Source organism: Branchiostoma belcheri, unplaced genomic scaffold (genome assembly GCF_001625305.1).
Source record: "Branchiostoma belcheri isolate BF01 breed outbred unplaced genomic scaffold, Haploidv18h27 scaffold81, whole genome shotgun sequence".
In the NCBI taxonomy this organism is placed as follows: Eukaryota; Metazoa; Chordata; class Leptocardii; order Amphioxiformes; family Branchiostomatidae; genus Branchiostoma; species Branchiostoma belcheri.
This window is the reverse complement of record NW_017804476.1, coordinates 80,852-96,804: the sequence shown is the minus strand read 5'-3', so window position 1 is coordinate 96,804 and position 15,953 is coordinate 80,852. Positions and strand designations below refer to the sequence as shown.

Genomic DNA, 15,953 nt, shown 5'->3' with positions numbered 1-15,953 from the left:
TTAGCCACCCTGCATGCCTCAGCACTAGCTCATGTAATGCAACAGCGCCACCTACTGATTATCTAAGTTATTGCATGGAACCAACAGAACTTATTCTTACAGTAGAATAATCCAATTTTATGTTGTGGGTTGCAGGAAAAATAATTTTTGTAAGGACTGGGGGAAATATCCTACATTTTTCACAAATATTGTGTTGCGTATAACGTTAGGTGCTGCTGTTTTGTCAATCTAATGTTAACGTTAAAAAATTGAGCATTTGTGTTCAACTGAGATTCAATATATACCGGTATGTATAAAGAACCTTTTTAAAAGAGTTAAAACTTTCACATTGTTTCTTACTCTCAAATAAATGTGTAGTCAAGTGATGTCTCCATTTTTGTACGCATTTGGTGCGGTGCGATTTACCCCACCACATCTGCTTGAAGAAGAATTCATCTCACGCAAGTGATTCTGGGAATAGAAAGCTAGGGTCAAAGAAAAGCGACATGCGGTAAAGTGTAAAGAAGTGTCAACAGTTCGCCTCGGCCCACATTCCTCTCCAACTCGCTAGGAGTCAGGCCGTCACGTAGTCACGATAGTTTGTCATTCCTTCCTTTGTTCGCGGAAAGATCGGTTGACTCAAGTATCCGAACGGGTTGGAGAAGGCAGGCGATCGGGAAGGGCAAAGGGTCACTGTGAGAGCGCTAGCACCCTGTTCGATCCTCCCATGTGCTGATCTATCTCTTGTCGAACCACTCTTGTCACGCCAGCCCAGAAACTCTCTCATGACTGTACAGACACGCAAGAGATCCTCACCGCTGCCAAGATGTGTCCTTTCCCGTGGATCCTCATGCTTTTCACCATGTTCGTGCTGTGTTACAAGGGGATCCTGTCCGCTGCGGTGGGCGGGCAGGCCCGCACTCCTCCCCGAGGGCTTGTCCCGGGACGCCCCGTAGACCTGACCCTGGAAGCCGAAGCACGGGGTACCCCTGTGGTGGTGGCCTGCATGGCGAAGATTCACGACTCCAAAGTGTTTGATTCCCACCGGCTGTTGTCTCCGATGTTACGGCGGATGGCCCGGGCAGCGACCGAAGACGGGCGGGAGGAGAGGACCTATCGTCCCGGGTATGACGGGGGCATATGGCAGGTCAGCACTCGATAGGACATCAGTGATAACATCAATAACGTTTTAGTTGATTACAGTAATACCCTGAATAATTATGATTTTCTGCTTGTGATTTATGACCACTAAACCGCAGCTACCTGTGGTCACCAGATGTAAAAGAGAAAATCAATTATTATTAATTTAGCAAATTATATAACGTTACATCAGTTAGTACAGTTCTATTGTATTTTTGGTAAGATGATCACTTACATGATATTTCTTTGGCTCTAAATTGATGGCCATCGCACAGTAATGTTTAATATTTGGCCATATTTGCCATAAAAATTCCACTCTGCCATCGATCACTACATCCATTCCAGTGGCCGTGGGAAAATGTCCTCATGGGGTACATCATTACCATTTTCATAACATTCTCTGTTTATTAGTATCATCTATAACGTTAATTTTTTATATGTATGGAAAAATACTTCTTCCATAGAATAGTCCCTAGTAGGATTTAGATTTGGAATTAGACGTAAGGTTTATTCACAGTCACCAGTGGTAGTTACCAATGCATTTTACCTTATGCACTGATGGTAAATTCAAACAAGAAGCCATAGGCGACAATTCTCCGTGAAGTATTATATATTGCAACAAAAAGAAGTAGCCATTGGCGACAATTCTCTGTGAAGTGTGATAAATCGAACAAAGAAAAATTGTTTAAACGCGCGTCGGCTCAGTCATCTTAAGACGCAACAACCAATCAGAGATGCGAGATGCCTACACGTGACGCGGGAAGGGCGCGCGATGCCCGAAATATTTTTGCGTCAATATTCAGCGCCGTGATTCAAGAGATTAATACCCGGAAACAATTTTTTCTTGTTTTGAACGCATTAACATGCATTTACGCTAATCTAGTATGATTCAGGGTTACTTTTTTTTTAACCTGCCATGGCCAGATTATCTAAAGATGTGTGTATTGTGTGTACAATCTATAGAAAGAGAAATGTACATCAGGTCCGATCATCCGATTTTCACGTTTCGGTTTTTTGGACTCGGTTCATGAACGTATTTTGGTTTGGCTCCTGGAATGTGCGAAAAAAATGACTCCCGGGACTGTCTACAGGGAACACTCGCACATTCGCGGTGTATCAGGACAGCGCGACTGGTCGTCATTAGCGCAGTAACAGTTGCATAAACGGACGAAACCATTTCAAAGAAATGGGGATGTTTCGAAAATAAGCATTTACTCCAATATCAAAACAGCTACGGTAAAAATAAAAAGACGTGCATCATCCCGGACATAATGCAACACCACATGCGAAATTACACAGAAATGCGACGTACGGAAGAATGCGTTTTGGCTGCGAACATCTTCCAAAAAACTTGGCATCTCTTAACCATGGGCAAAAACATCTGGAACCACTTATAAAAACCACCCCGTATCTGCATGAACTTTTTTGAACCCCACTGCTATTCCAAACAACGCGTTTTTCTGGACCATTCTAATTCGCCTCGTAATTGTAGGGGTGCGTCTGCGATATTACATTGACCGCGAAAGCAGCAACGGCAAAAATACACATTCGTGCATCAACACGGGCATGCCCGCAGACGGCGTATAAAATTGCGTGCCGATTACACAAAGAGAACCCAGTGTTTTGACTGCGAACATGAAAAATCAGCCGATTACAACACTCCGTCCGGAGGTCCTGACCTCCTTCACGGAGTAATTAGTTCCCTTGAAGTACTTACTAACGTACTTAGTTACTTACTGCCTTAGTAGTAATACAGTATATGTTTAACTGCACAAAATGGAAAATACCAGTCCTAAAGTCAACTTAAGGTTCAGTTGACTCCAATGGCCGCTCCCAAATAACCAACAACTGGAACAAACATCAACTTAAAAACATGGTGCTACGGTTGACTTAACTTTGCAAGTCATCGGTAGGTATGTTTTTGTTGCAGGTTGACTCTAGTGATTTCAGGCAGACCTTGGATACTAGAACCTACCCACACCTCCGGCCTATATGGAACAGTATCGCGGCCAAGTTTGGTATCCACAGGGAAGATCTACGTTGGAAAGACCTTAGGTAAAGAAGGCTTGCTTCTGTTAAACTTAGTCACTGCATTCACTATTCAGGCCAGGTTTTCTCTACGCCACAAGTTTCTTAAAACAGCACGGCTGCCTTTTCCATTGACTGGCAAGTTTCAAGTGGCCAGCCGAGGTGCCCGAGTGCCAAATGACCTGAATCGAGATTAGAAGCTTGTCGTGCAGAACATATAACATTACACAACCTAAAAAATTGGGTGCAGAAAATATATTACAAGATAAAATACTAGTATTGCGGGAGTCTGAAACAGCTGTTTTTGCCAGGTAGAATGTCATCAAAAACTAATTTTCTTTCATTTCGAAAGAAAAGTACTATAAAAGTATAACAATGATTTTAGATCTTCGGACACGAAGAAGAAGCTAACACAGCACACACATAAACCTACAAAAATATTTGTGCCCTGTGCATCAGCTAAAGACTATGTTTTACTGCAATTATGAATTTTGTTGCTATGACAATGGTTAATCACACAAAAAATTTGATTCCATCTGCAGGAAACCGCTGTACTCGTCCCTGGTGGCAGGTCTGAGAATCCTGACGGTTGAAGACGAGATCCCGCCCAGTATCCCTGCACAGGCTGCCTTCTGGAAGAACTACTGTAACAGTGCGCTGGACAAGAGTCCTAACCACTACGTCATAGCAGCCCAGGAAGTAACAGGTCAGCAAGGGCTTAGAAGTTAAAGGGATACTATGTAAGATTTTTGCGCCAAAACTGTAAATATAAATAATTGAAATTTTCTGATCAGGATTGTCATTTTCAATAACTTTCAACATCGCTATTTCGTTTTTCCAGTGACTCAGCGCAGCACGAGAATAAGTAAGTTGCGCCAGGCCTGCTGTATTTTTAGGAGGCTCCTAAAAAGAATGTAAACAAACAACAGTTTTCATTCGGGTATCTTCTGCAACTTTCAACACGTTTTTGCGGCGCAATGATGTTGATCTTTTACTCCCCAAATGTCATTAAGAACCCAGGGGCCAGGTAGGCTTATACTTATTATAGCAGAAAATGTGTTAAAGTTTTACTAAAACAACAATGTTTGAAATAGATTCTAGATTGATAGATTTCCCCATCTTGTAAGTGTGAGACATACATGTAGATAAAGTGCAATATCAGGATCTAAAGACTGACTGACAGCTGTTTCTAACCTTTTGACACTTTGATGCCCTTTTTATCTAGTCTTCTGAGGGCTACTAGTAGAAATTTGTTCAATGATGAAGCATAATTGCTGACGGACAGCTATACATGTATCTATCTTGGCTTTCAACATTTTGAAATCTGAATTGCTCATATTTCCCGTTCTTGGGAGCGCAAGGCATACATGTACATGGTAAAGTTCAATATCGTTATTTGATACTGACTGACAGCTATTTCTAACCCTCTGGGTTTCACAGTTTGCTGTTCAATTTTTCCAGTCTTGCAAGGGTCAGATACACATGAAGTTCACAGTCAAGGTCTGTGGACTGATTGACAGTTATTTCTGTTTTGGGGTTCGGTACTTTGAAGATGTAATGAAGACTGGCTGACATGTCCTACAGCACGTAACATGGCTTTTATTTTTGAACCTAGAGGTTTGGCTTATTGCCATGAAGTTTAAAACTGTTCCAACTGTAAAGCAAAATTCTTTTTATCACAACCAGTGCACTAGTGTCAGTGCACAGTAAACCAGTCAGAATTGCCCTGATGAAGATGACAGACAGTCATCGAAACGTTGGCTAGTGAAAAATAAATGGTTTTGACAAAAAGAATTTTGCTATTCAGTCGTTTACCAACCTGATGAAATTATCCAACTGTAGTTTATATTCCCTACACATTTCGCTGATGACCACAGTACCAACAACATATTGAAATTACATATACAAATGTATTGCAATAATATAAGGATCTAATCTACCATTAACAAATTTTGTTTAAAGATGAATGTTTAGAAAAAGGGCTGGGTTTTGCCGGAGCCGGAGATCGATGTGATGATATGTGTAAACATGCATATGACTTTGTATATTTAGCTCCCCAATGTTTGTCTGTAAAGTTTGAATCTCCGATGTCCTTTCCTGTGAACTATGTATCACTTACCTATAACTTACTGTCTCAAGGACTTACTACAGTAGGCTAATGGAATGTTTAAGGTAGATATTAGAATGGAAAGTAGTATATGTATAATTTACTATAAATAACAAAAATGTTCTGATACTCTAAAGCATTCACTAACTGCTGGGATAGTACTCAAACTTCAAAGCCAAATTCTTGGCAGCTTGTTGGCTATGGGGGTGTCTGGCAGTCCTTTGAATTCCCTGTACTGAAAATAACAAGAAATTGGACTCTCTACTTTTTGGGGACACTCTAAAGACACCCTATTTTTTTCACTCCCAAACCCCGCCATGCACACATGCCCCCCTTCAGCCTTACTATAAATACAAAAATGATGTTGTCATGAAGGAAAAAAACTTGTCTGCAAGATTCCTCAAGATGTGAACCTCAAAATGCAGGAAGTTGTGTTTGAGATCATTACAGATTTCCAAAAAGCCTCCCTAAAAAGCTAGCGTCGATTTCTGTGCGGCTTTGCAGCGCATAGCATACAATTAAAAAAACTGGACACCCAATCAAAAAATCGTAGCTAAAAGCCAAATTCCTGACATTAATGGAAACTACAGCTGGAGACTGGTTGGTGAGAACTTCCACATCTGTCTAACCTGCAGCCTGGGTTTCCTAGGAGACAAGTTTCCATGGACACCATAACTAGATAACATGGCACATGCATTTTTACTGTGTGGAGACTCAAAACACTTCTCCTTGGCTTCTTGCCTTTACTGTTACAGTACTTCATAATGCCAAGGACGTTTTACAAGTGGAATGTCCTTTGTGTGGCATAATTCTGTACCTTAAGTCTTATGTAAATAGGAAGAAGCTTAATTATAGATTCTGTATCTTATGTAAATAGGAAGAAGCTTAATATACAAATGTAGATTTGTGAACATGAGATTAATGTCCTTGGCATTATCTAAAAATTGTGACTTACATATTTAGATACACAAAGAAACACCTGTGCCTACATCCCAGAACACCATTAATTTGATTAAAGGACACTTTTTTTAAGTAAGTATTGAACTAAAGAGTCAACATTTGCAGGCAAATGCAGATTGTTTCCTCCCCATGTATTCTAAAATGTTCCTTAGTGAATTTAATTGTTGTTGTAACAAGAAAATTATCATGACAGTTGGCATCAATGTTGCCTCAACCCAGTATTAAACTTTGAGCATTAATGCAGCACAGAGTACCACTTTTGCAAGGATAAATATTATTAAAGCCAATTTTCCCTGTTTGTACCTATATATTATTTCCCTCTGGGTTACCACAACTCTTTTTGTTTTACTTCAGGTTGCAATGCGACAGGGCTGGACCTGGTGTTTGTGTTAGATGGTTCAGCCAGTGTGGGTGGGGAAAACTTCCAACTGTCTAAGGACTTTGTGAACACCATCATACAGTCTTTCACCATAGGACCTGAGCTAACCAGGGTGGGAGTCATACAGTACAGGTCAGTTCTAACTCAGAACCTCAACATTACTAGGATGGAAAAGGAAGTTGGCATTTTAATCAATCATGTTGAATATTTCTGAAACAAGTCGGAAGAATTTAGAGAAGATAATAATTAGGGTTAATGCCCTGCCCCGAGGTGTATATGGTGAGATAATCCCTGGTCATGTGCGATAACCACCGAATAAACCACCGAGCGAGTGTAGCAAACAAGGTGGTTTATGAGGTTATTCTTATAACCGACCATTCTTTCATTATTCACCACTTATGATGTTACAGCCTGATAACCGATGGGAAATGGAGGCTTCTCGTTGGTTAACCTTGCCCGACTTATTTACAGGTAACCATATAAACTTGAAATACATTATGTTTCACAAACAAACTTTTCTGACCAGACTGTATATTTTTCTGTAGTTTTTCAGTGAATCTGGAGATAGAACTGAAGGATCACACGAGTGCAGCCCCCCTTATTGAGGCCGTGGAGGATATAGAGTATGATAAAGGCCTGTTCACACACACGGGCGAAGCCCTACAGTACATCACAACACACAGCTTTACTGTGGAGAATGGAGCACGAGAAGTTGCCAAAGGTGTTCCCAAGGTTAGTACATGTAGTAGCATCTTGTAATGTTGTGTGATTTTTTAAGATTTACAAATTCAAAATAACATAAATACATATAAGTCATCTTGCCCAACTGAGGAAGACCAGAGTGACTTGTCGAAAGCTCTAGGTGACTAAGGTGAGAGAACTTCTTTGTGTTGGATCGAAACTTTAAACATGCTCTATTTTATCTTTTTGCTGATACATGTAGGTGAGTATACTGCTAACTGATGGACAGTCCGGTGACTACCATGACGTGACGGTGTGGTCTCAGCGAGCGCGGGAGTTGGGCGTCACCGTGTTTCCCGTCGGGGTGACAAACGACGTGGATCAGGAGGAGCTGGACACCATGGCAGGGCCTGCTGGGAAGGTTTTCAGGGTCAGAAGGTTCCGTGACCTTGAGGAGATTGTGACAGACATGGAGAAGTCTCTCTGTAGGGGTAAGTAAGATGATGTGTATGAAAGTTTTAAATATTAAATGTGATAATAAGTCTTTTGATGATGGTAATAGGACTTTGACTTTATTTGGATCCACTTTTGTCTCAAGAAAACAGTACAGACTCAGTTTCTTCAGAAGTTACTTTTAGAAGTTGATGAAAAGTTGTCTTTCTTGACAGCTGTGGCCGCTGTTCCTGTTGGGACTCCTGTTACTGCTGACCTTGACAAGGATGCTGTCCGTCACTTGTCCTTCGTTGTCCCTCATGCTGGGATGACCTTCAAACTGACCTTGAACAGAGGTCAGGTGGCCATATATGGTTCATCTTTGGTGACAACTCCTAATGGAGCTATCCACAACTTTACACTGACATCAGGGGTAAGAAACTATTTAATACTCATTTTAAAGATGTAGAATTTTTGGTTAAATGCATATTTTTTAGCTAATTTGAATTCCTGTAGTTTACAGAAAACATTAACAGAAAGAGTTTTGGAAAGATCACATTTTAAAACTTCTTGTTTCCATTTCAGGATGTCTTCTTCCCTTCGGAACCAGACAGTAGTCAGGACGCCCTCACAACTGTGTATGTGTCTGTGTACGGCCTGTCTGATCATAGCAGCTTTACCCTCCATACCACTGAGGGAAACACAACAACGCCCCCCTCCCCACAGCTGCAGGGTGCTGCCCACTCTACTGCAACATCAACATACAAGCTGGACCCAAAGGGCATAACCCTGTTCTGGTGCCTGTTTGCGTACCTCACATCTACTCTGTGCTCTTACTTGATATAATATGATCCTTAGCAGTGAACAAATTAAAGCAAGATGCCCAAGAAGTAGGAATGTGTAACAGCTTAAGAAATATGCTGTGTTAGGATTCCCTTCTGCTTCCATGCAGGTCACATAGTCAAAAGGACCAATGGTATTTTAAGCTTCAAGCACTGCCAGATTCAATATTATAATAGCATTTGTCCATCTATCCCTTACCCTAAGGTCATACATGTGTGATATTGTTATAATAGTTCCTCAGTCGTACAGATATTATTGAATCTTGGATAAATCTCTTAGTGTAACAAAACATCTTGGAGCAAATTGTTGCTTCTTCACTTCTCGACTTGCTGCTAGAATCCTGTGTAAGATTAAGTCAGGGCTAAGAAAGCCTTACTTATGCTGCTATATCATCTAACAAACTCGTACGGATTGTATCCAGATGTCTGTTTTCACTGCCTTGAAATTGTCAAGGATTTGGGAAAGGGATAGACTATGTCTTACAATCTTTGTGACCCATTGTTCCTATAGCTAGTCTATTTAAATATCAAATTTTTGTTGTGACCTTGCTTTATCATTTCTTTTGTTTCTTTGTAAACATTGCTACATTTTTTTAAAAATCAGGGAATTGCAACTGTCATAATCAGTTTATGTTAGTGCCGTGGTCTAAAAATTGTATATATTTTTATCAGTCAAAGCCAAGAAGGCTTTACTTGTAAAAAGTATATCGAATGTAGAGATGCTGTTTTACTGTACATTTGTGAAAGAAATTATATTTTTATATAAGTCAGGGCTAAGAGGGCCTTACTTATTGTAGTACTTCAAACCTGTGTTGTTGGTGTTATCAGTGCCATTAATAATAAGTTATCCCAGGAGTTTTATTTATGTTCAGTCATGTTAGATAATACATTTGTGTATTCAAGAGTGAGATTTGACATGGTTGAATGCTTCTATATCCTGTTTTTCTTTTACATGTAGATTCTTTGTACTGTTTTTTTAAACACAGGTGCATTCTTTTCCAGTCTGTTACTCATAGAACAATATCAGAACTGACCAAATATCTGTCATTCACAATAATTATGGGATCACCATAACATTTTTCAGATAAGTCATGGCCAAGAAGGCCTTACTTTCTATGCAGAATAATATATTTTTATAAGTCAAGGCCAAGAAGGCTTTACTTATTGTTCTGGTAACAATTTATATTTGGGTTTAGGGCTGTCTGGCATATACAGGGTTTTTATAGAAGTCAGGGCTAAGGTGGCCTTACTTTTATATGCAGTGATTATATTGTGAATGAAAATGTTTTTGTGTATCCAAGAGAAAAGGCAATATTTTTGTAAGTCAGGGCCTAAAAGGCCTTACTTATTGCAGTATTTTAACTCCCAGTGTGTGTGCTGGTCTTTGTGATGTGTTGGATATTAGTGAAAACTTTCTGTAGTTTGAAAAACTCTGGAATATTTTACTTACTTCCTATGGAAGTCAGGGCTGAGGTGGCCTTACTTTCAGTGCTTTATTTGTACTCCAACTGGGATCTTCCTGTGGTGTTTTCAAGATTATTAGACACAGAAGAGAATTTGTAAATTAACTCAAAAGTCATGTATTGTTGGTAGTACATAGTACCATCAATAGTATAAGATTACAGAAATTCCTTTTGAAGTGTCAGAACATAATACATAATAGACATACCTACACTTTGTTATGATGTTATGATCAACAGCACTTGTCTGATAATTTGCTTCTGAGGACAGTGCATTTTACATATTTACATTTAACATTTCTTGGCCTGCGTTTAGCCTCCTTTTCAGGCGTTCCAGGATCGGTCGTTTTCTTTGGATGGCTATGTAGGGTTGGTTACCAGCCAGAGCTTGTGTTCCGTGCGATTTACGTCTGATCAGAAAATCTCCACCCCCCCCCACAAAAAAAACAACAATCCCGGAACGCCTGAAAAGGAGGCTAGCCTGCATTCTACAGTCTTGATCTGTTTGATCTCATTGCATGTGATTTGCTATGGTTAGAGACTGCTATGCACAGGTCTTAGCTTGCCACTGATGAAATTCCTGTTGGCAAATACTCAACATTACAAACTGGTAAATGAGATTTAGCTTCGGCCTTTCGTTAATTACCTGCACAAGTCCTCAAGAATGTTGAAATACTTTGATTAAGAGTGTGGGTATAATGTGATTAACTTTTCCTTGAGCAAGTCAAGGGTTAGAAAGCTTTACTTTTGGTGCAGTATGTACTATTGTTTATGCTGAAAGGTTGTTTCTTTGTAGAGATTCCAAGAGTTATGAGTCAGGGCCAAGAGTGTCTTACTTGTACTTGTAGCTTTCTTTGAAGGCTTTATGTAACTGCAATATCAGACTGAAATATTTCTGAAGCAATCATGATTGTCAGGGCTAAGGCCTTACTTTCTATGCAGTAATGTTGAGAAAATACTATAATGTTGTTTGTCCTGTAACATGAATGAAGAGGCTTATGCCTAAAAGTCAAGTTCTAGAAGGCCTTGTTCAAGCTACAACTTATTCTGTAGGCTAATTGTCACTGGAAATACATTCAATTGTTTTCAGTCACAATTCAGCAAGAGAATCAGATTGTAGTTTTTCATGAGAAAAAATGTATATATTTGCATATTATGTATCTTCTTAGTCAAGATTAGAGAGATTATGTATCTTAGTCAAGAGCTTTACTTACTGAGACAGTTAAAACACATGTTGTGATTGGTTAGAGAAATCTGATGATATGTAAGTCAAGGCCTAGAAGGCTTTACTTATGTGCAATACTACTGGTGCTGATAGAAGTTGATGTCATTTTATGCCTCTGGGTTCGGTTGTTGTAGTCAGTTAAGTGGGGGTGTGCCGACCTTTATAAGTCAAGGTCAAGAGAGCCTTACTTATTGTGCAATATAAGCACACATCGCTGCTTCTTGGATTACAACAACAGTACCCATGAAGAGGGTGGTGTTGGTAATAACATTTAGGAATTGATTCTATTTCTTGTATATCAATGTTCCCTGCTGTACCCACCTACAATGTACTAGTCTTTCTTATATCCATGTAGGTAGAAATTTGGTATTGTTAAAAGATTGATGAGTGTGTTACAGTTCATTTTCATAGACTGCTTTTGTGAACTCTTAGTATAAAATTTTGATAAATTGTTCCATGATTATAACAATGACATATGTTAGCACGTCGTCAGAACGTACTGCACCTGCGCAAAACCCGTATTGTGCATAGCACTTCAACAGAACGTCTCATATAAGGTTGTATTTGTGCAAATAAGGTTAACACTCCGTCCGTAGTTTCCAAATGTTATCTCAGAACAGATACCGTCGGCAACGGGCAGAATTCTGATGCAACATTGACCAAACATCCAACGAAATCTTTGAAAAATCAGGGTTTCACGCAGGCGCAGTACGTTCTGCCGACGTGCTACATACAATGTATGTCCATTGCTGTTGTGATGGTTTTTTGGTCACATCGCTTGTTTGAAGCATTCTTAGTAACCAAGATTGTTGTGGTACATTTCTAGTGATGTACTCTTCATGTCAGTGTTTTTCTTTGAATCAGAAGAATAAACAACTTGAAGGTGTTACCTGACTGATAAAGTGTCTGTTGTTCATTAGTAATATTATATTATGAAACTCTTCCTTGCTAGTATTTTTCTGTCAGGAATCATCTAGTGCTACTAGAAAATACATCAACACAGCTTTGCACTTCACAAGTTCATTTATTATTGTCAACATCTGTCATAAAACCCAAAACATGTCAATGACAGATTCACAATTCTTCCTCAGTGAGTCTACATGTAATGTTATTCCCTTTGTTTCTGTGACTGCAACCATTTAACTCACTAGCATGCCTAGTAGATGAATCCACATGGCCAGTCTTTTACATATACTGCAGTGCTTTAATGTAAGAATTTCAGGAAGAAAAATGAATGAGAAACAGGATTCTTGTGTGCTAACAAGTTATCACTGTTTGCACACAGTAACTGAGCTATAAAAGCCTACATTACGTACAGTACAATAATACCATTACATGATTGTATACTAGACAGCATTTGCTACAATTGCAATATGTCAAATAACTAGTACTACAGTGCGCAGCTAAGTTTAGCATTGAGACCAGCAGACCAGAAACCGCATCAGATTATTGTAGATCCTGAAACCTAACGGAACTGAAGAGAATCAAAGAATATTATAGTATCTACCCTTAGGCTACCATTCAGCATCCATGTCATCCATCTGATACGTTTAGAAACATCCTGAAACAAAGAAAGGGCACAAATTTGTCAGCACACTTATAGTCTAGTCCTATCTCTTCCACTGAGAACCTCAATCTTGAATCACATTTCCTTCCACAGAATGTCAATATCATGCTTTTCCCCTACATTAGTGGAAAGAATATGCAAGTTAGTAGTTACTGCTACAAAATCAAGGCGACTTTTGATAAGGAACTCTGGAAGAGTAACTTGTAGGAAGATCAGAAGAATGTTGCATGTTCCTCTGATGACCGTCCTGCTAAAAGGAAATTTGGGATGTCATTTAGGAAGGTGCTCAGGAAGCAAGGGTGGAAATTCCCAACTTGTGGGTATATTCTGGTTTGAACAGAAAAATTCACATATCTCTTTAATTTTAATCACAATATGTGTCAAAAATCAAATGCAAACATCAGAATGGTAAAAATGGGGTTGCCAGATTCCCAGTTCCTGAACAATTCAACATTACAAATACTATATGATTATGAATGCAACATATGTCTTGTCATGGTTACTGGTATCCCTGGAAAGAAATAAAATATGATGTTAGTGCAGCCAACCTTTCTGATCTGCTGGTCTTTTCTCAGTTTTAATTTCTTGTTTATATCTCAATCCTACGACTACTACTAATTACTACATCAACCATCATGGTAACTGTTACAATCTTTGCACTCTTGCTATTACCTATATCTATAATATCTATAGTAGTATATCTATACTGTAGTATATCTATAGTACTGTAGTAAAGTAAACAATTTTGCAGTTACATTTCAAATATCAGCTATAAACAGTTTCATTCATATGAAACTTGTCACTTCAGTGTAATAATTCGAGTCACTGTGATATCATATATAAATTGATACAGCTATATTTTTAACAGAAGTTCATCATGCACAATTTGTCATTGCAACTGGTTACAATTGAGACTGAGATACTCAGTACTAAACAATAAGTCATCTTAGTGACTTCAAACTTTGGCCCACAATTTGTGGCAGCGGTTGTCGACGCTATGCACATAGTGCAAGATATATCGTTAGGAATATCATAATATTCTTATAACATTTCTGTTTTCAATATATACAATGTTCAGATACATTCTGTATTTTCAAATTTGCATACAATCATGCACCAAACTGTTCACACAATGTATACAACAACATTTTGACAATTTGTAACACAGAAATAACTTCAATGTGCATTAAGAAAGTGTGGCTAATAAAATGGAACACTTGTAACATACATGTATGTCATAAATTAGCCAACAGATTTATAACATTAAGATGATTATACTGAACATGGTCGAACATTATTTTAAACTTCTTTCCCATTCATTTCAACAATGTTATAATTGGAATGAAAGATTTTAAATTTGATACACATACTATAAGATTTTCCTACTCCTACATGTATTGTAAGTTAGTAAGTTCCTTGAATATCTTGATCCTTGGTCTGCCCGGTTGCCATCTTCTCCAAAACCCATGTCTTCATCGAATTTTCACTCTCCTCCAACATGTAAAATTCTTATTGTCACTCCAAGCCAATCTGATGAAAGGGCCAACATTTGTCTAAGGTTTTGAAATTTAGCTCGAGCATACAATTTTTTAATAATCCAAAAATATCTTTTACAAACCCCCAAGCAAAACATTATAGCAATTCTACAGGAAATAATCATAGAATCACAGTACAAGAGCTATAATGTTCAAGTACATGTAGTGCCTTAGAAAAATGCTGGTCTCAAAGTTGTGTATGTGAGAGTTTGTCTAAACTGCTAGGTTGTGTAACCCTTCGATTCAGCACAGATCCAGCCATAATGGTTTTGAGTTTGATTGGATAAAGTGTTGATTGATTCAGAGCTGTTCAATGACAATTCTCTCCATTATTAGGCTTGACCTCTTGGCAAAAGTACTAGTACACTTCCCCAAGTGAACATATACACTTCCCATGATTGTTCACTCTGTATGCATGTGAAGAACAATATTGAAGAACTTAAATCTTGTCCACCTTTCAAGATTACATCATTGCACTGTTGTCCATGTACATGTTCAGGCACTATCATGGTATTTTGCATTGTGGTGTAATGTATCCAGGTGACAAGGTGGTAATCTCAACTGAACTTCTTTCAAATAAATTTCTTGTACTCATAAATCCCTGTTGAATGGAAAGGTTAGGACAAAATATCTTATATTGTTTGCTGCTATGAGTTGATACAATTTTAGCCTCCACGGATAACATTGGATACCGAACATTTTTTTTTGTCAGTGTTGAACGTTGTGACCATAATGCACTGTGAATGCCCCCCTCCCCCATATTATAATCTGGGCACTTTCCTAAGTTGTGAGACTTTGAATGCCTGAATACGCTACCAGGACAGCTACACTGTATCTGTGAGGTGTATGTACTAAGGCCACTCCAACCAAACTTCTTCTGATTCTAATAAATTTGAAAAGGGAGCCAATAACAGTGCAACACAATGACACAATGTGCAACTTTTAGAAAAAAACCTGAACATGTATACAAGAGGGAAGGAGCTTCAGTTGGTATGGTCTTAGTTGTAAGTTTACATGTATCCCCACAGTTATAATGACTTTTATTATACTAGCCCAACTGTTGATAGTGTCACAGTGATACCAATGTCATATTTCAGATAACATTTAGCATGATGTCGTATGATGATGATATAAATTTATATTTTCAACTACTGCAATAGTAACAATTTGTCATTATAACCTGAAACAGTGAAGTTGCCCTGATAGAAGGATAATAACATATAAGTCCAAACGCTGCCTAAAAGGAATGTTAACCAAACTGTGTTGAAGACAGAAGAAAGGATTGTTCACATCTAAAAGTTCCTGATGTAGATTTTGGTTGTTCTTCCCAGAGTGTGGAATGATGTGTCCAAAGGCAACAACAAGGTACTGAGACCTGTTAATGTATGGTAGACCCTATAGAAGACAACAAGGCATCTTGCAGCATTGAGAGATATATGCCTGAAACCATGTCCTAAGATATGTACCAACTACCACACATGCTCTAATGACTGGGTAAGTAGCGGAACTGTGACATGCCACTACCAGTTTCATGATTTCCATGTTATAATTCACTGCATGCAGAAGACACACCTACTTTTTCAACCTAAAGTTATAGTTACTAAATCTGCCAAAATTG

The 15,953-nt window shown here is 38.6% G+C and overlaps 1 protein-coding gene across 1 annotated transcript; it reads left to right on the top strand.

Annotated features, from left to right (window-relative positions):
- The first annotated feature begins 386 nt into the window (after positions 1-386).
- On the top strand, positions 387-10,437 carry LOC109486587. The gene is made up of 8 exons (XM_019790441.1): positions 387-1,126; positions 3,050-3,174; positions 3,690-3,853; positions 6,569-6,725; positions 7,139-7,325; positions 7,537-7,765; positions 7,943-8,139; positions 8,292-10,437. Exons 1-8 carry the CDS (start codon positions 806-808, stop codon positions 8,550-8,552), a joined length of 1,641 nt encoding a protein of 546 aa, XP_019646000.1. The 5' UTR covers positions 387-805; the 3' UTR covers positions 8,553-10,437.
- The last annotated feature ends 5,516 nt before the right edge of the window (positions 10,438-15,953 follow it).